This window comes from Lycorma delicatula, chromosome 13, assembly GCF_047948215.1.
Source record: "Lycorma delicatula isolate Av1 chromosome 13, ASM4794821v1, whole genome shotgun sequence".
NCBI classification, from domain to species: Eukaryota; Metazoa; Arthropoda; class Insecta; order Hemiptera; family Fulgoridae; genus Lycorma; species Lycorma delicatula.
The window spans coordinates 54661608-54688489 of NC_134467.1; the positions used below are offsets into that span (position 1 = coordinate 54661608).

General features: G+C 38.0%; 1 protein-coding gene across 1 annotated transcript in view; it reads right to left on the reverse strand.

Moving 5' to 3' along the window:
- Positions 1 to 26882, reverse strand: part of LOC142334077 (rho guanine nucleotide exchange factor 10-like) — a 238382-nt gene that overhangs the window by 189633 nt on the left and 21867 nt on the right. The window contains exons 2-3 of the mRNA XM_075381754.1: positions 16013 to 16287; positions 13897 to 14620 (exon numbers count right to left, since the gene is read on the reverse strand). Coding sequence (XP_075237869.1) covers positions 13897 to 14620; positions 16013 to 16270 — 982 coding nt within the window. The 5' untranslated portion in view covers positions 16271 to 16287. The remainder of the gene's footprint in view (positions 1 to 13896; positions 14621 to 16012; positions 16288 to 26882) is intronic.

The window sequence follows — 26882 nt, forward strand, 5'->3', positions numbered from 1 at the left end:
TATTATTATTATTTATATTATAATAATATCTATTGTAAAAAAAATTACGATAAGTAATAATTCAGTAATAACAATAAAAAAAAATATCAGAAGTTATTAACGATATAAAATTTTATGTAATTTTCATTTAAAAAAAATGCGTGTGTGTAATTTAACAGTCATACAAGAAAGTCATGTGGAGTCCACATCAGATTCTTCTTAGATTTTAAATAAGAAATAAGCTATCCGTTTTTTAAATTTTATATTTTCTAATAAGATAAAAAATTTGTTTTAAAAAAATTATAATTTTTACTTTGTTCGCTATCGTAGAATATAATAGAGCGAATGTAATGCTGTCGTGTTAAAATTGACCCGTTATAATATTTAAAAAAATTTTCGAGTTAGGGGACTATGAAACGTCGACTCCGGCAAAAAACCGCTTTCGAAAACGTAGAAGCACCGCTGTTTTGCGGTGCTTCTACGTACCTGTTTACAAGTCGGCGTTGTTAACATAAATTTGGCAGGATTGCTTTTATATACAGAGTATTTTTTTTAATCCTTCTAGGGATGAGAAAATATATAGGTGAATAGGGACGCCATTTTTCGATGAAAATGTTTGGGGATAACTGGTTTTTAATTTATTTATAGTTTCTACCGTATAATTAACATGTACGAAGCAAACATTTTTTAATATATCAATAAAAAGCCATCCTTCGTTATCCGGATCGGAAACGATCTAGTTTCCACGTGGTGCTGTCGGATAAGTGTAGACTTTGTCTAAAGTAAACTGAAACGGAGACCTCTAAAGACTTGCAATCTAAGTGTAATGGAATTCCTCGGAAGGTATTCTACGGTAAACATTTAAACTTTCTAAAGATGAAGGTAGGAAAAGTTACCTCTGCAACCTGCTTCCCAGAATCCATAGCAGTTTCAGTTTAGGGAGGGGAAAATTTTTAAAGGCAGGCATGTATGGAGTTTAATATAAAGCGGGATTAAAGAACACCGAGGTGGGATTATGTTTGCAAAGTTGTTAGAACATTAGGATCCAAAAACTTATCTACCCCTTTGCAAATTTGACCACAAAATCTTACCGACAAATTGCCCCGATACACACGATTCTCTGTCAAGATTTCATGAAAATCGGTTAATCCAGACAAAGGATATTAATCTTCAAACACGCTCAAACAAGTCCATATGAATATTCTCGATCATGAAACGTCGAGAAGTGAAAAAAAAACCGTAGTCCATTTATGACCGATTACCGTTCTTTCCATACTGCAATGCCAGGAAAATAAAGAAAATATGTATTTTTACCTCTCTTTTTATCTCCTAAAACGTTTAACGTCTGTTAAACGTTTTAGGAGAAAACGTCTGTTAAACGTCATAATAAATACGGAGGTCTCTCCGTATTTATTATGACCGTCCAGAATCGCAGTAAGCAGGCAAAACTAAACAAATAAAAAAAAAATCAATAGCATTTGTTTCCTTATTCGATGTCTATTTTAGAGCGCTATACCGATTTACGCGGTCCCCTCTTGTTCGGTAACAAGCGATCCCCGACTAATCGTATGTACATTTCAGAAACAACATTCTGTAAATCTCGTGGTAATTAGAATCACCGATTCCTCCCTAGATTAAAAATTGTAATCGAAGTATTATCGATCCATATCACCTCCTCGTAAGAAAACCTTACGTATTCCTCGTTCCGACAGTAAATCAAAGTCAGATAATCTAATTTTTTTCATTATTAGAAGCGCGTTTGTTCCGACGATATTTTGACGACGGGAATTCATTTTGAATATCCGAGCTGCAAAACAAAACTCGAATCGATTTCTTAAAATATCTACAAATTTTATCGGTTTACGATTAGAAAAAAGAAAATTATCGATTTAGTTCACGGCTAAGTTCATCGGTAGAAAGAAATATTAACAAATCGTATCGTTGACAACTATACGATCGTTACCGATTTAATAGAATAGATTATCTTTTAGCAGACAACAGAAAATATATAACAGTTCCGCTGGAAGGTGTTCAGAAAAAGCAAAAGCAAAAGCAAAATTAGCGTAAAATCTGTAACAGAAGACTAACTAAACCAGATGCTCCAAATAAACCTTTTGGATTTAAAAGTTACCGTCGAACAATAAATAAAGAAAAAGCGACACAACCGTTCAAACGACTAACACTGAATACTACCTTTACTATTACAATCGACTTCGGTGCGAATAAATAATCGATATGATTGTCTGACAAGTACATTCTTTTTATGTCTGTTTACCCTCCAGAACCGCTGTAAGGTATTACTTCAGAGGATGATATGTACGATTGTAAACGAAGTGTAATCTTGAACAGTCTCAGGTCGACCGTTCCTCAGATGTAATTATAAAAAATAAAACGGGAAACGGTAATGAAACAAATAGTATCAAACTTATTCCGTAATGTTATATTTGATGCGACTGTACTTATCCGTGGTGTTTAGGTAAGCTCCTATAAAAATGATATAATGTAATAATACTATCATACTAGTTGTTTTGTGTGCGTGTATTTGTTAGGTTGCGGAACCGTCTTGTTGTATTGTCTGGTGAGGGGACGACTACGTCCTGCAATAACTTTGTTCTACTTCGTCGAACTCATTTCACTTAGCGTTCTACCGGCACTTATCTACTGTTGCCTTTGTGAACGAGTAGATGTAAAATAAGAAATTCCTTTTTTTTTCTCTTTGATTTAAAAATATTTGTTTTTTTTGGAAACAAAGGCGTTCGAGAGAAAAACGATGTAATCTAAACGTACAAAAAACAGAGAGAGATATTAATTATTTCATAGTGTACGAGGAAGACAAGATGATGTACGATAGGAGACAGGTCTCAAAGCCGGGCGTTACGGTAAAGGACGGAGTAAAACGTAGAGAAAAGTATCTAACGCCGAGAGACAGGCCGGAAACGGCGGATGATGTCAGCAGCGGAGAAAAGATCGTGAGTACTATATGCGGCGGCTCCGTGACGGGAACAGTCCGGAATAGCAGGCGCCGTTTCGAAACGGAAAGCGTCATGAAAAATCGTTATGCAAGACGTCCCGCTTGATATTGAGAAACCTTGCCGCAAAATATCGTAAAAGTCGAAAAACGTGTAAGCAGTAAAAGTATCACGAACCGATGAAAAATTAAAAGGAGATCTCGCTTCACACGGTCGATCGTAAAATAAAACATCTTCGGTCGAGGAATTCGTATTACGGAGAATAAGTTGTGTATTTTTTGTTAAAAGCTTTCGACTTTTAACATTTTTATTTTGAGAATTCGGTACAAAATTAAAAATAAACTACCGAAAATTTACTAATAAAGCGGTAATTTTTTTAGGTCGTTCTAAAAGTTATTTTAATAAAATCTGATGAGGACACAACATGACTTCCTTGTATGCCTATTAATTAAATTACATATACGCGTTTTTTTTAAAATGAAAAGTACATAACATTTTATTTCGTTAATAAATTCTGATATTTTTTCTTTCTTTCTTTTTTAATTGTTATTATCGAATTATTATTTATTGTAATTTTTGTTACAGTCGAGGTTAATAATTATTCGTAAATCAATATACTTAAATTAAAAAAAAAAGGAGATAAAGCCGGGTTGAACCAACTTTCCCTTGTAAGATCCAAATATTTCATTAATTAAACACTTTGGCTATAACTCTGGAACCGATGAAAATAAGTACCGCTTATGAAAAATCGTAGAAAAGCTCTCGATGAAGACTTACTACAGTTAAGAAAAAGTCCAAAATCCATATTTTTGGGAATTTGGGCTTTTTTAGACGTTTTTGGTTCAGTCGATTGCGATCAAAAGGTGGACAACTAGATGTTATAACTGTCCTAAATCCAAAATTTCTACATCCTACGGGGCTAATTGTTTTTGAATTATGCGAGATACATAGGTACGGACGAACGTACGTACAGACGTCACGCCGAAACTGATCAAAGTGGATTCGGGGATGGTCAAAATGGATATTTCCGTTGAAATCTGTAAACCGAAATTTTTCGCGATCACAATACTTCCTTTACCTCGTACAAAAAATTAAAAAAGAAAACATCCCGGTTACACAAATTTTAAACATTATACGAACTGTTTTAGTGAGAAAAAGAAATTAAACGGTAAAGCTTTGTTAATACAGATCGTATCGATTACTAATTACGAATACTAATCGCACCGGTCGGGTGCGAACACCGATGAAAAACGGGGCTAAGATAATAATCACCTACTGAGCAGCCTTTCGTACTCTCTCTTTTCCCTGTTTAGCCTCCGGTAACTACCGTTTAGATAATTCTTCAGAGGATGAATGAGGATGATATGTATGAGTGTAAATGAAGTGTAGTCTTGTACATTCTCAGTTCAACCGTTCCTGAGATGTGTGGTTAATTGAAACCCAACCACCAAACAACACCGGTATCCACGATCTAGTATTCAAATCCGTGTAAAAATCCTCTGAAGAATTATCTAAACGGTAGTTACCGGAGGATAAACAGGAAAAAGAAAAGGAAAGCCTTTCGTACTGTACATCTCGAAGGTGACGAAAAGGCAATGTACGAGTATAACTATAGATTGTGCCTATGAAAACGGTTTAAAAAATTTACAAATCAAGAGATAATGTAAACTTGCGATTAATAATTAATTTAAAAAGAACTGAATTTATTCGCCTTATTTGGTGCCGCTAATAAATAAATATCTTCATCGTTTCGTTTTGGTACACTGAGTACCAAATACTGAAAACATCGCATTATCGTAACTGTTATTAGTACCGTATAAATTTTGTCCAATTTTCGCGATTATAAACAATTATTTTTATACCTTAATTTTTGTCCAAATAAGTTTCTGTCTTCTATTTCTGTCTTCTTTTTTTGTCGTGTCATGTATTTTTTATAGCGTATGAAAACACCGCACAAAAGTAATTAATATTATATACGGCAAAACCGTAGTCGATCTTTTCGAAAGCACAAATCGTACTCAACGGGATGGTTTTCCAGAAAAACCGTATACCAAACTTATATCAAATCGCATCGTAAAAAAATGAATGTACTTTGACGAAGATAAAGACTCGTTAAACCAATTTATCGAATAGAAAATCGATAGTTCACGGAAATAATCCACAAAAGAATTAAATAATAATTTAAATCGTAACGGATCAGCAGACCCGGTAAAAACATAACCAAATATTAACGATTATACAAAATTAATATATAAAGACAATAATCGTAAGTTACGATGAGTGAGGCTGGGAAACAGATTATAAGAAACGAAAACAGAGAAATCGGCCGTGGCCCGATATCGGTCGTAAACACCTTCGAAAAATAATTTTTATACGAAAATTAAGTGTTAAAAATCGTCAAGAAATCGTTATCACGTTTACGATCGATTCAGAAAAATCACGGAGCACAAAGAAGGCCGATCCGGTCGTTGAAGTAATTTTTCGGAGAGACGTACATTCATCGATCGAACGAAAATGACGACATAAGTGAGTACACAGATGTTTCTAGAAAAGTCGATAGTTTCAGACTTTAAATTCTGTACGAATCGACTAAAGATCCTACCGACTGTGTACGTTACTGTCCAGAAATTTTATAGAAAGTACACAACGGACTTTTTCCCATCCTTAATCCCCAAGGGGAGATATCCACCTTGTGACACACACCACCACCCCCTCGCCTTCCGCCCCCTCCGTTCCTATTGACACCGATTACGTATCATAGTCATCAGCTAGCCCTCTTATCAGGATGCCACCGATGTAAACGCCTAGGAAGACGTTTCCATCGGTGCGTTTTAACTCGTCCTTTGCCTTCGATGTAGGCTTCTTCGAACATCTTGCTCTTCTGTCATACTTAGTAGCCCTCACAGCTATTTAACCGGGTCCGGGAAAGCGCGATCCCTGCGCCTCGCTCGAAAAATACTAATTATAATTATTCGTCAAAAAAATTTTGAAAAAGCTAGACTGCAATAACAAAAACTTTAAACTAATTTAATTCCGGTCTTACTCTCGCATCTCATAAACTAGATCGGCCCAGTGCCAATTTTGACCTGCAACTTGTTCCCGAGAACACCGCTTAATTAATTAAGTTATTAAAGTAACAATTACATAAAGTAACAAAGCGAGAAATCATTTCCGCAAATGTCTTATCGTTCCGAAGAGATTTCCACCAGCTTAACTGATTAAACCTCCGATCCGGTCCGTTTTCGGAAGCAATGCTTTCACCTACCGACATCGCAGCTCCTTCACAGAGTTCCCTAATGCTGATTTAAAAAGCGAGATGGATTCTTTCACCTTTCTCCACAAAGCTTCATCAAAGAGAAGAAACACCTAAACTCACCGACTGTCTATTCCAAAACTCCTTTCTTGGCGATGAATGCGCCTAAGCCGGTCCCTAGCTACGCAGACTGCTACACATACCTGTAACTATCAGAACATCATACCCCTTTAGGGTCATGCAGGGTCTGGCAGGGCCAATAATTATGCTCCAGTCTCTACGAGTTTTCCAAATGACTGGCAGATTCAGAAAAAAATTAATCCCTCAAGTTCTTTAACACTCCTAGTACGTTCAGCTTCGTACACGGTCCACATAGTCATCGATTCTACAGTACGGCATAAGCCCAAACCGATCAAACAACATCTAGCCGACTTGTCCTAAAGACACCAAGTCCAGAAAGAAATTGTGTAATACGTCGATCGGGGGAAACCCACCTAGTAATTCGCAAACCTTTGACATGAGGGAAAATACCGTGCGTGAAGGGAGCATCAGAAGACTCGTTCCATTTAAACTGTCAAGATACTGAAAACTTTAGTCCTTAATTTCTTACATTCGCCCAGAGGTGATGCGGCCTACCTTTATGACATTATAGTGCAATTTACGCTTAGCGGCAAAGTTCAATACCAACTGTAACACAGAATGCCTCGCGCGAGACAGTCCTGAAACCACCGTTGACCGACAACAATAGAAGACGTTGGGCTCTCAACAAAATACCCCTATAACCTTTATATAGCGTACGATGAACCCAGACGTGCGAAGCGTACAATATTATAGCCTCTCAAACGACTCTATAAAGAACAGACGCAAGGTTCTAAAATTCAAATTCCAAAAATTCCACTATAACAATTACAGTCATAAAGTAACTGTTCATTAGTCGATTTGAATAAGTACGGTGTCATTTTGTTCACAATAAAACGCTTAACAGATATATCTAATAAAACGTAATTCGATAAAATAATACTACGAAGCTTTTAACGATTAAAAAATTGTAATGGCCGCCATTTTGGAATTTTCAAAAGATCTTGTCTAGTGTATGTACATTAAAATATCTCCATTAATTTTTAAGATATTAATTTTAACGAAAAAACAACAAATAAGATGGCGAATCCAGAGAATAAAGCGAGATAGAGGATTTATCTACATGAAAAGACTTTGTGATGCCCTGAATCAGTCCCGTGAATTTAGCCAACACCTCCTGAGACATCCCGGGAAAAAAGTATAAGTACAATGATTGTTCGACGGAGAATCAAGCCAAAATCGGGATATAAATACACATTTTAATATTTAATTGGATTGATATATACAGAGTGATTCAAAGAAACGGGGAATTTTGAAAGTTGTGTTGGTAGCCGTGGGCGATTGGTACCACTTGATAAGTGGCGCCAGCCTCTCTAACCTAACCTACCATTTACTTGTCATGGATCCTTGGAGCGGTACGCAACGTGCATTTGCTATCAAAGCGTTTTACAAAAACAATGACAGTGTGGAGGGAGCGCGTAGAGAATTTCGCCGTCATTTTAATCTGGGACGGCACGACCGCGTTCCATCAGCACGTGCAATTAAAACATGGATATCTAATTTTGAGGAAACCGGTTCGGCAATGAAAAAAAACCTCCAGGCCGTGAGCGAACCGTCCGTACACTACAGAATGTTCAAACTTTACAAGATGCTGTTACACGAAGTCCACATCGGTCAATCCGTCGTCTCTCAGCATCTTTACAATCGCATAGTGTTCGAAGAATGTTAGCGAAGGACTTGCAATACCATCCGTACAAGTTGCAGATCGTCCAGGAACTGAAACCGAACGATGCAGTTGTGCGAGCACAATTCTGTAATGTAATGCTTCAGAAGATAAACGATAACGAAGAGTTTGTTCACGAACTGTGGATGTCAGACGAAGCGCATTTCCACTTCAGTGGATTTGTTAACAAGCAAAATTTCAGATACCGGGCACAAGAAAATCCTACGCAGCTACACCAGCGTCCGTTGCACAGCCAGAAAGTGACCGTGTGGTGTGCTATGTCATCTTACGGTGTTATAGGCCCTTATTTTTTTGAGGATGACAACGGTCTTGCGATTACAATCACGTCGGCTCGTTACGTAGCCGTGCTTGAAACCTTTGTTGTGGAACAACAAAAGAGATTTCCACTGATTCTTAACACGGCCTGGTTTCAACAAGACGGAGCAACGTCACATACTGCACGAATATCGATGACAGCTGTACGCCGATTGTTTGGACAACGTGTCATTTCACGAAATAGTGACATTAGATGGCCTCCCAGATCGCCTGATCTCTCAGCTTGCGATTACTTTTTGTGGGGTCACCTTAAAAGCAAAGTGTTCCACAGTACACCTGCTACAACGGAAGAACTGGAGGCAAAGATCCGAGAAGCGATTGCGGAAATTCCAGTTGAGATGTTACATCAAACCATGAACAATTTAACGAAGAGACTTCGTGAGTGTTTACGTAGAAGAGGAGGTCACCTGGAAGATGTCATCTTTAAAAAATAAACTAAAATGTATGTATCCTAAAATGGCAACATTTGTACTATTACATGAAATAAAATTCATTTTATAAAAAAAAGTTTTTCATTAAAGTTATTTAATTTTTAAAATTTTCCGTTTCTTTCAACCAATCTGTATATATATCGACTTAAATTTGTGATTTGTGAAACTCTGAATAACAGTATTTCATCGTACTAACCTCAATTTTTTACGACCGGTATAAAAAAAAATCAACATTTCAAAATGACGTAAACTATCCTTATCTTTTTTAATTTTGAAAAAATTAAAAAAATTGAATGCCATTAATGCCTCATAAAAAGAAATGTTTTGAGTTTTTTTTGAAGAATTTATGTCGAGGCAGTCCGGAGAGATTAGTCGGCCTCCGTGGCGCGAGTGGTAGCGTCTCGGCCTTTCATCCGGAGATCCCGGATTCGAATCCCGGTCAGACATGGCATTTTCACACGCTACAAAAATTATCATCATTCATCTCATCCTCTGAAGTAATAGCTAACAGTAGTCCCGGAGGTTAGAAAAAAAAGTCCGGAGATATTAATAATCAAAATACATATCTACATAAGTAGGTATGTCTTCGGGAAATTTCGATAATTTTTTTTTTTGTTTTTGGATTAATGCCTTACAACATTGACAATTGCGGAAAACACAAGCCCACACCTTTCGGTCGACATATATACTTTCCTATTATAGCTTCTTATTTCTGCTGCAACAGCAAACCTATAGCCGAGAATTGAAATGTACTGAAAAAAAATTGTGTTGAACATCATAGCAGTATAAAAGACGATGTGATTTTTTTAGAATTGGCCGCATCGATTACTTGTATGTAACGCTTCAAACTTTATCCGTCTGGTTACACAGCATAGGCCGATTTCAGGAGTAAAATGACCCAATGTAATGTTTATAAAACGTAATCTTAAACGGGATATACGTATGACCGAATGACTTTAGATAACAGATTTACTGGCGTTGAATTCAAGTCGCCCTTGACGTATCAGAATATAGTAAAAATAAAATTCAAGAACTCGCACACGCAAGCTAAAAAAATTACGCTAAAACTTACATATTATCCACTGTACATGTGTTTTACCGGCCGAATTGCAAAGTTTCCCTCCTCACTTCTTGCGAGACTCCTCTAAAAAAAAATAACATCTACCGTTTTGAAACGAAAAATTTTACAAAACATCGTTACACGCATTCATTCCGCTTAACAGCTAGAAACCTTACTGCAAAATAACATAAAATGCACCTTTGCTTAACAAACATCCCACCAACGCCTTAACAGATGAAAAGTTTAGTAAAAACAGGAGCTCGCTTCGCTCGGTAAATAAAATACTCTCATTCGCAGTAAACTGTTAGTTTTAGCAAAAAAAATTAATGTAATAAATTCAGTCGATGTATAATTGCCCATAAAAAATGAAGTATACGCCCCTCTACAATACATTTTAAAAATTAATAATTATATACCTATTTACTGTAGATAGAACAATTCTATTATATTCGACTAGCACACATGTAAAGGTGTATCACTTTAATCGCCCCAACAGATTTTCTCGTAAACTATGCACAATACAAAAAAAAAAAATTGCCTAAACAAAAGTTCCTCCGAATAGAGAGGGACACCTCGTGGTGACCTTGGAGTTTATCTTCGCCGTTATTTTAAGGTTAACATCATTTTTTCAAATGGAATGACCTCTTTTTGACCCCACCAATGAAAAGAGCTTAAAGTTTTACACTGAAATAATATGTAGTCACACAAATCTTGGACCTTTTTTTGAAAGTCATACGGCTAAACATCAGACATAGTATTACACGGGTGACAGTGTTATACGAGTTACACGTTTTTGAAGGTCATACAATATTCCTGGAATATTTATAATCCAGGCCATTTATCTCACAAACTACGGGAAAGAGCATAAAGATGACTTTACACTATCGTACGTATAACACAATCTCTGATAGTTAGCCTTATGACCTTCAAAAAAGTTCAAGGTCATATGTGTGACTACATATTCCATGTAAAATCTTTTTCTCTTTTCATCGGTGGGGTAAAAAACAGGTCATTCCATATGAAAAAAATCGTGTTAATCTAAAAAAAAAGGTCAAGGTCAAACCCTAGGTCACCGTGAAGTATCACCCCCCAATCTGAATAACTTTGTTTATGTAATTTTTTTTGTACTGTGCGTAATTTACGAGAAAATCGCCTGGGGCGATTAAAATGAAACACATGCCCACGGAGCGTCGCAGCAGATGAGGTTTCGAACATGTTTAACAGAAACACTCAACTCCGGAAAGGCTCTCAGAGTATTTCCAAAATGCCTGTAGACGCGTCGGACAACAAGACGGACCGGACAGAAGTCGAGTCTATTAGTGGTTCCCTGTAATAGCAGAAAAGAGCTGAAGCACTCGCTGCGAGGAGGAGAATGCAACGGACTCACGACGAAACGGAAGGGTGGACGACAGAATGAGGAAGAATATCGTAATACAAGAAGAGCATTGACTGCTGCGATTAGGGATGCTAAGCTTAGGCTTGAAAGGAGCTTATTGCTAAGCTTGATGCGGACCCCTGGAGGAGCGCCTATAAGATGGTAATGGATCGATGGATCGCTTCGGAAGGCCTATTCCCCCCTCTCACTGGCGAGGTGGTGTTCCAGATGGTAGAACTCTTTCAAGTTATGGAATCACATTGGAGTGTTATTCCGGTCGAGCATGACAAGAGGTTCACAATAAAGGAACTGAAGAGGGCGGTGAATACGTTTCATCCAAATAAGAGTCCAGGGCCGGACTTGATACCCGGCAAAATAGTTAAGGAGATAGTGGATCGGCATCCCTGGACTTAGCTCGATGCGTTTAATCTACATTTTGAGAATACATGTTTTCCAGATTGTCGGAAAGAAGCCCGATTAGTCTTAGTACCGAAGAAGAAAGGCACAGATGAAGACAGGGTCTCGTGTAGGCCCGTATGCTTATTGAACACAATCGAAAAATTGTTTGAACGGTTGATCGTTGAAAGACTATTGGCGGATCTGGAGAAGATGGGCGGATTATCACCTAAACAGTACGGCTTAGTGAAGGGGAGGTCTACGGTCGACGCCTCGAAATACGTGTTCGGTTGGTCAGCAGATAGAGCGGGTGGTTCCTGGCGCCGAAGGAGGATCCCGCTTCGGTCTTCTTAGACGTCAGGAACGGTTTCGGTAGCCTCCCCTGGCCCGTGATAAACGAGGCGTTGAGAGAGAACTTTACCGATTACCTCCGAAGTATCATAAACTCCTACTTGTACCGCAGGAGAATGCATGTTTGTACACAAGAAGGAGATATCCCGGTGGAAATATTCGGGGGAGTTCCACAGGGGTCGATCATCGGGCCACTCCTGTGGAAGTTAGCGTTTGACGGTGTCCTGAAGATAGAGTTCGAAGGTGACGTGGAACTCGTAGCTTATGCAGACGACTTAGCTCTAATAGTTGCTGGAAGGCAGAACAAGAAGTGGAAGATCACGTCGCTGCTGCGATAGATAAAATACAGAGATAGCTAGCAGAGAGAGGACTCTCTCTGCCGCCAACGAAGTCCTCAGCGATCGCTCTTACTAGTGGAAGGAGAATCAGAGACGTAACGTTCAGAATAGGCGATACTGTCATTCCCGCGTTTACATCTGTTAAATATTATGGCATGGGGTTGCAGACGAGCAGATTACATACTGAACACTCGAATAAAGTTACCGAACGAGCTGAAAGGGATTAGCAAACTAGGTAGGCTAACGAACAACAATCAGGAACCACGATCGTCAAGGAGGAGGTTAATATTAACGGTTGCGAAGTCGATAATATATCCCCCGATCCCGGCTCGGGCAGAGATTTTCGAAAGATGAATCCGGGGTGAGTAGCAGCACCGCAGCGACGAGTGAACATACGTATTATGTCCGCATACAAAACAGTGTTTAAAAACGAAGTGATAGCGGGGATGCCCCCTGTGGACCTCCGTGTCCTCATGCTGAGGAGAGCACATAGCAGTGTATCAAGAAGTGAAGCCCACAGGCAAATGTTGGAAGAGCGGCAAACACAGTGGGATACATCAAGAACAGGTAACTGGACTAAAAGACTTATCCCCAGGGTCAACTTGTGGGTTAACAGCTGTCACGGGGAGGTAGGTTTCCACCTCTCGCAGCTGTTAACCGGTCACGGAGAGTTTGGAGCCTACGTCCACCGGTTTGGCAGAAGAGCATCTGAATGTCGCTATTGTAACGGTATTGATACTGCTGAACATTCTATATACTTCTGCTGTAGACGGGATGAAGTAAGGCAAGCTCTTAGAGTGTGCATAGATTGACCCCGGAGAATACGATTGAGTTCATGTTACGGGCTAAACGTTGACGGGACACTGTTGTTACTACGGTCACGAGGATTATAAGGACCAAAGAATGTGACGAGATGTAGTCTGGAGGTAGAGACTCACAGGGGCAGTCCTGCTCATAAGAGAGCGGTTCGCTGAGATGGGCCACCCTTGACCTCTAACCGAGGAGCCACTGAGTTCGTGGAAAAAAAAGACTTGAGACCCGGCTGGATCCCTCCCTTGATGAGGGAGTACGGTTAGAGGCAATAGCAACATAAAAGACCGAGTTCTGGCCTACCGGTTAAGCGACTTCCGTAGGGCACGGCATAGCCGATCCTGCGGAGTCCCGGGAGGTTAGAGGCGTGGCAACCACTGAGGATGCGCAATGCACAATGCTGGTCCATCCTCACTGGCAAGGAGAAAAAACCAATATATACATACATGCAAACGGAACATTCATAATCATTCTGCTGCTTCTCAAATCCACGACAACGTTTAATAACTCGCATTATTAAATTAAACGTAAAATAAATCCCGAGTACAAAAGCAACATTACAATCGACCGCCTTTAAACCTCGATTACTTTAATTCAGCGCAAACAAAATTATATTACAAGTATCCCGTAATTTTAGCCGAATTCGACAATCGAAATTTAAAGATGTACTGAAACATAAGTTTTTTTTTTAGAACGGTTATTTTTATTTATTCGGTAATGCTGAATGAAAGCCAACCTAAGCTATATTAACAGCTAATCTAAATATTACAATAAAGAAGAACTTATAATAGGCTTACCAGGACGAGCATGAAGATGGTGTTTCATCCGATCTCCTGTAGACGGTGATGCTCTGCTACCGGTGCTGCTATTACTCACTGCGTGGTTATTATTGCAACTACTGCTGGTTGTACTACTACTGCTGCTGGAACTACCGCTGCTACTATTGTTATTATTATTACCTCCGCCTCCGAGACCGGATAATTTCTTCCAGAACGGTACACGACATTTGGCGCTATTATTTGCCGTTGAGGAAACTGTACAAGACGATCCGGAACCGCTGGAAGACGGAGATGTTGCCGAAGAACAAGAAAATTGCTGATTATGATGCCTATGCGGATGATAATTAAATCGGTTATGAAGAGATTCCTGCTGATATCTCTGTTGATTAAGATGATGGTGATTGTGGTGCAGTAAACGATAGAAATTTTGCTGATGTTTTTGTTTTTGCGACGATCTGGTCAACGAGTCGGTGCCGCAACTGCTACCGCCGAACCCGGAATCTAAACTGCAAGCGGCCGGGCACAATAAATCATCCGTCGGTTCTACATGACCGTTAACGTCGACCAACGTCAACGCGTTATCGTCGTCCGGATCTCGATGATTATTACGTCTTTGATGACGGTGGTGCGTGTCATCTTCATCGTCATCGGCATCGTCTTCATTATCGTCCGGTGACGAAGAACTCACCGTCGACGGAGGCATTAACATAGCTTCAACGGTTAAATTTAATTCGTCTAACACCTGAAACAGGAAAAAAACTTGTTTTTAATGATTTGAAAGGACGCGGTAAATAAATAAACAAAAAAAAACGATTTTTCGATATAAAATAAATCTATTTTTTTTTTTTTTCATTAGTACTAATATAAGAATCGATCGCGGGCGTTTTAATAGAGATAAACAAGGGAATACGGATCGGCCTATCCGTAAACCTTTTTCTGGATGTAATGATCATTATCTCGGAGTGAAGGGAGTGAAAGTGTCACTTGCAGAGATGAATGTCACCAACGGAGCGTTTAGGCAGCCTCGACTGACTGGTACGAGGCCGTATATTCAGCACAGTAAAGGCAACGGAAAGGGAAACCGCTTCTCTGCTATTATTTTCCAAAAGTTTTGTACAAATTGGTTGTAGGTGTACGGTACTCGCAAAAAAAAAAAAAATTAGAACTAAAAAAACTAAGAACCGGTCGGAGAATGAGAGAAATTCTACTCGGTTTCCCTTTTATTAAGATTGCATAGAAACGCAGATCAAATTTAAACCCGTAACTTACTACAGAATTTATTAAATGTAAATCGACTTTTGCAGGTACGATACGAATTCTATTTTGTTTCTTACCGACCGTTTATATTGATATAAACGTATTTGTATGCGTTTTCTCAATCGATATAAACATCTATGAATTTTACTTAAACGGATTATAATGTGCATCCTTAAGAGCAATAATTATACGGATTGTAGGTGTCACACCCAAAAACGACAGAGGCGTCCTCAAGATTAAAAAACATTCAGTGCCCGGCTTACGAGGAAAGCGAAGAATAAAACGATTTCCCGTTTTGGTAACACTAAATAATCAGATACACCGTTCCATTTACTCCAGCGGTATATCTGTCAATAATATTACAGAAAACGAAAATAGCAGAAATTCTGCCAGAGAAAACAGACTGTAGCTTTATTTATATATATATATATTTATATATATATAATATATAAATAAATAAATATATATATATATATATATATATCATAAAGAATGGAAGAAGACGATGTAAAGCGACGAATTAATTACTCGCTTCTGTAATGAAGTTATGCACGAATAATACATACGCACACCGCTTACACTCGCCGGGGGATAGGAACTACGATATAAATGACATATTTTCTTGGAATATTGTAATTTTCTTTGTAATGAAGGTAGGAGCATTTCAAGTGTTTCTATATAATTTTATTTAATTTATTTTTTTACCGTTAAATATCGTTCAGCATCCTTTATAAATGAAAAAGAACGATATCCAATAAATAAGAAAAAAATATTTACATATCGGACACGCCTCGGCAACCGGAATCCTAAACTTTATTCCCGCATAGGGTAAATTTTAAACGATTTGAATTACTCTATAAAGGTATAATACACTTACCTGCAAATGCCTGGAATGAACATAACGTACTTCATCTTCCAGTTGCGATTGGCCGATTTCTTCGTAAATATTTTCTTCGGTTCCGTACCTGGTAATGAAGGTATGCTTCGAAGCGGTAGGGCACCCCGTCGCGGGCCCCGGCTCATAATAAGCATATGCATAATCGGGTGTAGTAGGTGGATACGGTGGAGGTGGAGGAAACCGCAGATATGGCCTCCTCGGAGGTGGCGGGAAATGGCGCGGCTCCGGTGACGTCATCGTAGCCGAACCACCACCTAAACAAACATAAAACAAATTCAAATATTAGCAAGTTAACGACAAAGCTCTCGTATACAACAATTACAACGGATTGTAGAAAACTGTCGCTTACAAAGTTCAATTTGTTAAAACGCAAAATGCGCAGGCGTTTGCAGGATAATTCTTTCTGGGAAAGGGACGCGGATCCCTTTCTCACTCCGTCGTTTACAAATTAAAAACATTCTTTTTATACTCGATGTTTTTTTTAAGGTTTTGTTTAAATCGGGAAGTAATTTGCCTGTCTTTGCTCATCCCGACCCCGTACGGGAAGACACCCGTCTCTTTCGCCCTCTAACTTTTTACATCTCATAGTAATAAACCAGGCCTCACTGGGATGCCACCGATGTAAATGCCTCGTTAGATATTTACATCGGTGATTTCTAAACTCGGTTTTTGCCTTCGCTGTAGGCCTCGTCTCCTGTCTCTGTTCATCTCGATTCCTCCCCGAGGGGAGAAGATCCCGCCATCGTAGCTTGTCCGGTCGCTACACACCACCCCCTCCGTCCGTCTCTGCTCAGTTACAAGTTTCAACTCGAAACGGCAGCAGCCCGATCTGATCCCATAGGGGAAGATACCCGTGTCTTTGGACGATTCGCCGCACACCACCCTCCGTAGCTAGCCCTGAAGGGCTTTGCCGGAGGTCGCGTAACAGACTCTCTAAATCTTATTACATATCAGTCATCAGTTTGACCTCCGTCAGGATGCCACCGATGCAAATGCCTACGTAGACATTTTCATAGGTGTTTTAACTCGACTTTTCTATCGCCTTTGTTGCAAGCTTCTTCCAAAAAAATTAAAAAAAGAATCGTTCATCTATTATAATTTGTAGTCCTCTCAATTAAATGTTTCGCGGAATCGCGATCCCCGCGCCTCACTCGAGGGATACAAAATAATTATTGATTACATCGACTATAAATCAAACTAGATTGCACATTCATATCAATCGTCTATAAGCATCTAGAATGTTATCCTCATACCCCTTAAATAATAGTTGATCGCAACAACGAAAATTTTGACCTATAAATACTCCAGATACATTTTATAATCCATCAAACACAATTAAGAAATTTTTACAAGGAAGCAAACAATAACGTACTCCGGTTCGCTTTCCGGTGCGAGGTCAATCGAAGCCTTTACCCTCGCGCATCACAGCTCCATCACAGAGTTCCTGACACATTCTACCTCCGATCTGGTCTAATCTGGAATTCGAGGTCAACGCCTTCACTCTTCCACAGACAGCTCTATCACAAGTCCCTAATACATCACATTTCCGGTCTCGTCTCCTCACGAAAGCGAAGTCGGTTCCTTCACCCTTCCCCGCATATAATAAAAACTTTCTTTTTCCTGTTTAGCCTTCGGGAATTACCGTTCAGATATTACTTCAGAGGATTAATCAGGATGGTACGTATGAGTGTAAATGAAGTGTAGTCTTGTAGTCTCGGTTCGACCGTTCCCGAGATGTGTGGTTAATTGAAACCCGACCGCCAAACAACACCGATGTCCGCGATCTAGTATTCAAATCCGTCTAAAAATAACTGCCTTTACTAGGACTTGAACGTTGGAACTCTCGACTTCCAAATCAGCTGATTTGGGAAGACGCGTTCATCACTAGACCAACCCGGTGAGTACCCTTTCACAAACATCTCGACTCCCCCCCCCCCCCCCGAGCGGAGAATATCCCGCCTCGTAGCGTGTCTGGTCACCACACCACCCCTCCGTTCCTTGCCAGTTGCGGCTTTAACGGAGTTACCCTTCCACACACAGCTTCATCAAAGAAAAATGAAACGAGCAGGTAACTGACTGGGACTCGATGCCAAAATGCCTATCTTGGCGAAGTAAGCGCCCTAGCCGGCCGGCTCAAAGCCACCCGGTTGCTACTCTAGCTATTACGAGTATAAAGCCCTTCAGGCATCTTTTGCAAGGCCAGAAACCTAACAAAGTCAGCGATTATCTTCCATTCTCTTTGGGTTTTCCAATCGAGTTGTAAATCTAAGAGAAATTTAATTCTCCCAAGATCTGCAACTATTCTAGAAGATTCAGCTTCGTAGTTTGGGCAAACTTACACGACGGGGAAAAAATTGTCATCAACTCTACATTCCGGGCATAAATCTGAGCCGACTAAGCTAAATTTAGCGAACTTATCTCTTAAAGTACCATGTCAAGAAGAAACCGAGTAATTTGTCGATCGGGGGAAACCCACATAGCAACTTGTAAACTTATCACATCCGGGAAAATACCGTGCGCGTGTCGACCGTCAGAAAACTCATTCCATTTACCTGCCGTGAACGGAAACTTGTTACTCGATCTCTCGTATGTGTGAATCTGCCTATCTTTTTGGTATTATAATCGGCTTAATACCTGCAATAAGAAGCGCTGCCTCACGAGCGACGGTTCGATCGGTGTGCGAAGGAGTAGATGCATACAACTTACGGACACTTAATTTTTACCAAATTAAACACAAATTTTACGAATTTTATGTTCTGAAAGAAAACCTCTTTAGTCTTCTAGAGTCTCCGAATCGATATCTCTTACTGTTATGAAATTACTTGGGTTTCCCGTAGGTTTCCAGAAAAACAGTACTTTTTTAAAGTAATAAGTAAACTGCACTTATAATAGTTAACTCGTCGATTAATAATCTTTTGCGCTTTATTGTTACTTCCTTTTTTTAATTTTTTCCGCAGTGTCTACTGATTCGCTATCCAGGTACAGATTAAGTAAGCATTTGTGTAACGATTTTTAAGTATAACCTTGTTTTTTAATTTATTTCTATGTTAAACACAGTTTTTAATTTGTGCGTTAAATAGTTACTATAATCTCGCGTAACAAATTCAGCTTAGTTGTATATTTTAAAACGGAGTTTGTACTTCTTTTTAATCGAATATTAATTTTAAAATTAAGGTAAGACAGATTTATTTTTATTTATTGTTATTAAGACAGATTGTAACAAGAAAATTTACAGTACGTGTTTGTAAAAGCGGAAGATGAGATGAATAAACTGATAAATGAAAAAAAAAAGCTAAATCTAACCAGAATCGAACCCGAGATCAGCCGATTTCCGCCCCGATATACCAACCGGCCGGCTATACAAATAATAATTTTTTTATATAGTATACTTAGCCTACTTTTCCCTAATGCTGTAATATACTGCGTAATTTAATCTGGAAATAAAAAAGCGAAACCAGAATCTATTATTGTTCATAACTACCGATATTTCAATAATATTATCCGACTCCCTCCTTCCTTGCATACACATCCTCGAAGCAAAGAACAGATGCGATCGGTGGAGGGGATAAGGCAGAAGACTCAACGACAAACACACCTGCCGGTTTAGGCATTTTAACGGCAGGAAACATTTCACTTCACATAACTTATATAAAATACACACTATCTCTCTCGACTGGTCATATCGGAATACGGTAGCACGAAGCCAATAAATCGGAACGTGTATTTTATATACACGTTCCGTGTATATAAAATTCTGAAAAAGATTCTCGAATTCCATAAAATTTCGGTAACGATTTTAAAACACGAGTATAAATGTACGAGCCGAGAAAACAGAAGTTTTTAAATCGATTTTTTAATCAAAATAAATATTCCGCATCGATTTTGTTAAAATAGTCATAAATTTATCAAAAATTACATTTCAGAATTACGGGATACAAGTTGGCTGTTATCGTTAAATTTAATTAAAATCACGACAAATAAAAGTAATTTGGGGCTTTGCTACAAAATGTTTAACTTAAAACCCCATAATTATGCCCTAAACATCTGCGATAAAGGCTAAAAACCGCTTCTCTTAAAGGAATGTAATTAAAAAGATGTCGAGTTAAGGATCGGGACTTTAAGACGGGAAGTTTTTAACGCTAAACGTTCTGATAAAGATACAATCAATTTTCCTACCCTGCTATACTTCATTTACATACAAAAAAGATCGACAGATCGAGGAGTGAAAAATTCGAAAAATATTTAATATGAAATCGAACCCCCTCCGAGTTGCAGCAGCATACCTCAATTTTTAGAAACATAGAAGCGGACGTACGAAATTCCATGATTTTAGATTAAAAGATGTAAAGTAAGAAAAATAAATACATAATTAATAATTAAAAAACCCACTAACAATTTTTTTTTTATGAGTTCAAGCGCTTTCGGAATAGAAGTCCATCATCAGGAACTTAAAATGTATATTATATTCTTAATAAAACTAAAACTTCCTTATCATAACCAATGAAAATAAGTACTGCTTATGATATATCGTTGAAAAGCTCTCGATGAGGGCTTATTACTGCAGTTAATAAAAAATCCGAAATCCAAACGTTTTTGGAATTAGGGCTTTTGTGGACGCTTTAGGTTCGGTCGATTGCAATCCAAAGGGAAAGTGCACAATTAGATGTTACAACAGTCCTAAATCCAGAACTTCAAAGCCCTACAGCTAATCGTTTTTCAGTTATGCGATATACATACGTAAGTATGTACAGACGGCACACCGAAACTAGTCAAAACGGATATTTCCGTTGAAATCTGAAAAACGAAATTTTTCGTCATCACAATACTTCCTTTACTTTGTACAAGAAAGTAAGAATAAAGTAAAGAAGAATATTTTCAACAAAATTTCTGCATTTTAGGTCTGGAATCTATGTAGGCATCTCCTTGGTACGTATGAAGTTTTTTAATTTTTTTTTTTTATTTAAACCGAAGGGTGACAGAGCAAAGAACAAAAAATATATATTTGAATTTTAAGAGGCGGAACGATTTTTAAAAAAAAACCTGGAAAATTCCTACTCAATTATCCCACCGTCTACAGTTACCGTGCGATATGCTTTGTCATTGTGTGACGTAGTAGGCCGGTATTTTTTTTAGTACTATTATGGCCTTCGGACTACTGTTACGTCGCCGTCATGAAAACCTTTCTTGCACAATAACTACAGACATTTTCGCAAATAACAGAAAATATCCGGTTTCCACAAGGCATCACAAGCGGCATGAATATTTACAGCGACTGTACCTCGGTAGCCGGGCAACCGTTTAATTTCGAGGCTTCTCGTGGTCTCCGAGATCCTGATCTCGTGACCTGTCGGCGTGCGATTTTTGCTAACGAGGGATCACCTTAAACAGAGTTGAATTTTTGCGGGACCGATAGTTTTGTTTATCGACGAATCCATTTGGGTGGAAAATGGCTTCGTCTCACACAAGCAGGTACTTAACGATATTCCAAAGCGTACGTTCACAGAATCGTCGTGGTCCGATTAGGCGTTAAGTCGGATTCCGGTTCCCGGATCATCTATAACTCGTGCTGATGATGATGTAGATACTGTAACGATAATTTTTTGAACAATCGAGGAATAGAACGAAGAATTAACGACGCAAGCTTTTCTAAAACGGCGGCTCGAACGTTCTACGTCTACGACAAACGATATCGAGAACGTTCGAGCTGCTGAGGTAGAAAAGGCTGAAGATTTAATTTTCAGGGACCAACCGCTTTTCTCAACATTTCGTATTCACGTTCTTCTTCGCATCAGTACTTTACTCTTTTCGTTTGTTCGATTTTTAAACTCGTCACCGAAACTTACCGTTGTACGCTATCATTACTTTTCGAATATATTAAATACTTAGTTTACACTCGTTCGTTATACCATTTCCCCCCTCGACATATCAGTCGGTGATGTCTAATGTCCCCGGAAATAATGCTTAATGCTAATACAGACTATTTTTTGTACAGACTAAACTACTACTATCGACGATTAAATTTCACGATTACTATCGACGATTCGGTTCGTTCTTCTTTACTTAAATTTCCTACTTTATTATTTCAATTTGAAAAAAGCAGATTCGTTAAATTCACCGCAAAACGAGCGAGGTCTGAGGTTGACACAAGCGGTAAACACGAGACGACTGTAACGAGTAAGTTATCGAGAAACCGGTCTTAAGAAAAATCTGAAAAAATTATTTCGATCGACGATCCCCGGAGTCAAACGGAGATCCTTTCGATTAAAATATTTAATATCATCCCGTGCGATGAACGGGTCTTTCAGCACTCCAGTATAAGTTCTAGCCGATCATTTATCCGTCTGCGGGCGTTCGTCTGTATAAGAAACTTGAACTTTTTATATAACATTTGATTTGGCTGAAAGGAACGCACGGCCGACAAGTTTTAATGTTCCTTCATATCGTAATAAAACCATTTTAAAAAATATTTACATAAAAATAACAATAAAATTCAGAGGAAATTCCACTTAAAAGTAACTGTTAAGGAAATATCAGCAGAAAACTTTAAGGCGCGCGCAGACACAAATAATGACAATGCCGCTTTCACACCAACCCTACAATTTTATATAAATTTTAAAAAATCAATCTTAATCTTTGTCCGATACGTTTTTTTATTGTTTCTAATACAAAAAATAAAACAATAAACGTAATTAATTCTCTATTAATAACACACACAAGTGTAAATCTATCGCAGAACAACAGATGCGATTAGAATCGTATCGATAAATCCAACTTAGATTTCAGTACAAAGAAAATGTTACATGGTGAGGAGACGAAGGCATCTCCTTACGGGAATACCTATGTTAGTAATTGCGATTGTTTTACTTAATTTAACCGTCCTATTTTAAACATAAAGATCTAAATTTTTATTTCACTGGCGAACAAAGTTCTTTCTTTATTCTTTCCCGTATAGTTTCAAATCGATCCGTTTTAATTCTGAATTTGAAATGTTCTTTTTCCAGCCGGTAATTAGAAGCAAGTTCTTCTGTTATCGCCGACAAAACGTAGTTTCTTGTTTCTACGGGTAACTTCTCTAACCGATCCAAATCAAACCTTCTTCTAAATCTTTGTATACCTTCTCCGTCCTCCGATTCTTTAGTCCTTTTTAATTCCCGTCTTTTAGGCGACCGAACGAAACAAAAACCTCCGAAAAAGAATCTCCGTTGTAATATTTTAATTTCGGATCGGTGCGCTCCCGATAGAACATTTTTAACGGGATAGAGTTTATAATTTTGTATGTAAGTTAAAAATTTACATTTTCGTCTTCCGTGTTTGTATTTATAAAAACATCTCTCGTTATTTTTTAACAATCCCTTCAAACAACGAACTTTCTCGCCACCGTTTTGGAAATTAACGTAAACACCGACATCGTCAAAAACATACCCAAAACGTCCATCTCGGATTCTACAGGAGATTCGGGCCGAAAAGTTGTAAATTTTGGTTTAACTGTTTCTTCTAGTCGTTTTGATTTTTGTTTTATCTCTATAATCTCAGATTCATTGTTTTTCCGCAAGTTTTTTCTCTTCTTTTAGAAAACAGATTCAGTAGGGGAAAGGGTTCTATTTCTTTAATATCGATTTTAAAGGAGGTAGTTATGTCTGTTTTTTTTTAAACCAAATGATTGCATTCTTTCGTGTTTATCGAACCGCCTATTTCTGTAGGGAATGGACTCTGTGGCTGGAGAAGTAAGTTTTACCTTGGAACGATATGAAAGAGAAAAAATTTTAAGATAAAACGGACTAATAACTTTTCCCGATCTTGTTTCTCCTCTGCAAGTTTAACATTATAACCGATAATTTTCCCCGGTTTTTTATTTTTATTACTCGGACAACCGTAATTTAAAATATTTTTATAAATCACACGACAACCGGCGATAAGAGAATCCATAATCTTCCTCCACCGCTCCGAAAAAGGTACGTTGTAGCATCGAGTCGCTTGGGAATAATTTAAAATTACATCTAAAACATCCAAACGATTTTTTATCGGATCCTAAGTCTTTAAGTTATCGTAAGGTTGTCGATTCCGTTGTAGATTGTGGCTTCAGATTTTGTTATTCCAGAAGATTTGGCCTCCGGGTCGGCGAATATTTTCCTTAATCGTTAATCTGAACGGTTTAAAAAATCTAAGAAACGGTTACCAAAATTCACACCGTACTTATTTACACCGGCAGAGGATCGTTCGGCAAATTTATTACAAATCTTAACTATTACATTCTTGTACGATCGAGTTAAAGAATCGATTCCTACCGTATTATCGTTACCTATTACATATTTGAGTTCAAATTTAAAAATCATAATAGAAGAATATACACACGAAAAAGCCTGGTGATACTGCAAGGCATCGGATAGATTATATCACGGTTAAACGAAGATTTAGAAATCAACTCGTCGACTGCAAAGCTTATTCTGGAGCAGACATCGATAGCGACCGTAATTTAATGACAATGAAATGTAGGTCGGGGTTTAAACCTAAAGAAAAGGAAAAGGTATCAGATGAAACGGTGGAATTCAGAGAAGCTAGAGAAAGGGGAGGTAAAGAAGAATTTTGGGGAGGATATCGCAAGAGGTCCGAGTAAAAACGGTAAAGTAGAAAATATAGAAGAACAAGAGAAGGTTAAAAAAGAAATTCTTACATCGGCAGTCAAATGACAGTCGTTTGACCGGTTTTGTCTGAAAACAAAAAAGAACTACATAATCGGAAGATAAGTCCAGCTTGTCTCGCAAAACTAAAATTCTTAATTCCATTTCTTTCGTTAAATATACACGAAAATTCCTCATCCTACAACGCAAATACAGTCGACATGACGCACAGCGGCGATCGCCTTTTATCTGGCAGATTTCTAACAGAGTAGAAAGGTGAAAAAGATCGAATGCCCGACTCCGCTTTGATTATTACGGTTTTTCCTTACACGTTTTCTATCTTATATCGTTTTTCATTACTTAGTACCAGCCGCGTTTTCGGCGGCTTCGGGGAGGGAAAGGGTTATATTTTTATCGTTAAAGTCGACTGACCCGGCTTCGCCGTCCCTGCAGTAGTCTTTTCGCGGAGTAAATGATTTGCATATCGAAGGATAAATTTAAACTGCAATCTCTGTAAGATTTTTTATCGATATTCTATCTGTTAACCGTGAATATAATCAAATTAATTAAAACTTATTTTGACTTATATACATGTTACCGTCGACACCGTGTGGATGTTGGACAATGTCGCAGAACAATAAAAATAAAGTAAAATACAAAATAGCGATATAAGTGGTTCTGGAGGCGTCTCCATAGCCGGTAAATTAACCGTTCCTTTATCGCAACAAATTCCTTCAGATTCGTTTGCGTACCGAAGAGCTCGATAGTAATTGCAAAGGTTGTCCATCGATCCGATCTTTACTTTCGGGTCATCCTTATAGTCGTACAAAAAGATTTTAACTTTTTTTAGACGTTCTCGCCGAGCAGATGTACGAAGCCGATCTTCTTCCAACCTCTTCTCCCGCCTTCTTCTGAAGTTTCATGATCTAAACATCGTCTTTTAGCAGCTGTTCTGCCGCTACGATAACCGACTGAACTTCTTGGCGTTCTAAGAAAAGCGTAAAAAGCGATTAAATATTTTGCAGTTTAATTTTAAAGACGATAATACTTGTATCGTAATAAAGAGCCGATGAACTTAATTCGTAACTCATCATAATGAGAAAAGCTAGTATCCAAAATGATTGTTTCGACGGGATCGACCGTTTTATTTCATTTTTAATGTGACGCGTTATATAAGATCGCGGAGATAAATGTTAGAAATTCGAAATAAATTTTATACATATATATATATATATATATATTTAAAATTTTCGTTTAATTTTTAACAAAAAAGTCGATAAATTTCAGCAAAGTTTACTTATATAGCCGAGTTGATAAATCCTAAGAACGCTTTAGATAGGTGCCCTACTAAAAGGGACATAAAAAACAAAATTTCGTACCTTTTTTAATGTTTAAACTAAAATTACTCTATAAAAAATGACAAATGTGCAAGGGGTTTGTTTGTTTGTCCTGTGCGCTCAAAATTTTATTTTAGCTGCTACTGGCGCAGAGCGGACCAATGGTGCGGCGCCGGGCAACTCCACACAGCTCCACCCGCTGCACACACTTCCCGCTAGAAGCAGTTCGTTGTCAAATAATAATTTAGATTATTTAATCTGATTTCTAAGCGTATGTTATTTTATTTATTTTTTTTTTTTAGTCGCCAATATAATCAAATTAATTAAAGCTTATATCGACTCATATACATCTCGTAGCCCTGAATTTCGACTCTTTAAAATTTTGATTTTAAATTTTAGGCGATTAACATTACCCGCTAGGCGATGACAAACATACGGGAGATAATTTAATATATATATATCGATGTTGCCAAATGTTGAAAAAAGGGGTATTTTTTGTCCTTTTTTTTTTAGTTGTAACTTTTGAATTTTTATTTTAATATGATCCCGAAGGTGTGAATACGGACCCTGTAAAGTTTGATTAATATAAGTTTAGTATTGCGGCCGCAAAACGGTTACAGACAGAATCGGTATAATTATTTATATATATAGATTAAGGATCGCACATCTTTATATTTTTTCCAAACTTCAACACACCTCCATTCTTTCCACGGTAAGACTGGAATTGTAACTCGACGCGTTAAACGTAATTATACGATAAACGTGTCGTTACTATTAAAAGAACAGACGCGATAAACGCTCGGTTAAAACAGCTGTACTTCATTATCCTAATACCGATAAAGAGAGTTTCAATAATAATTTTTTTTTAAACTAGCTACTTAACTTCGTAGGACG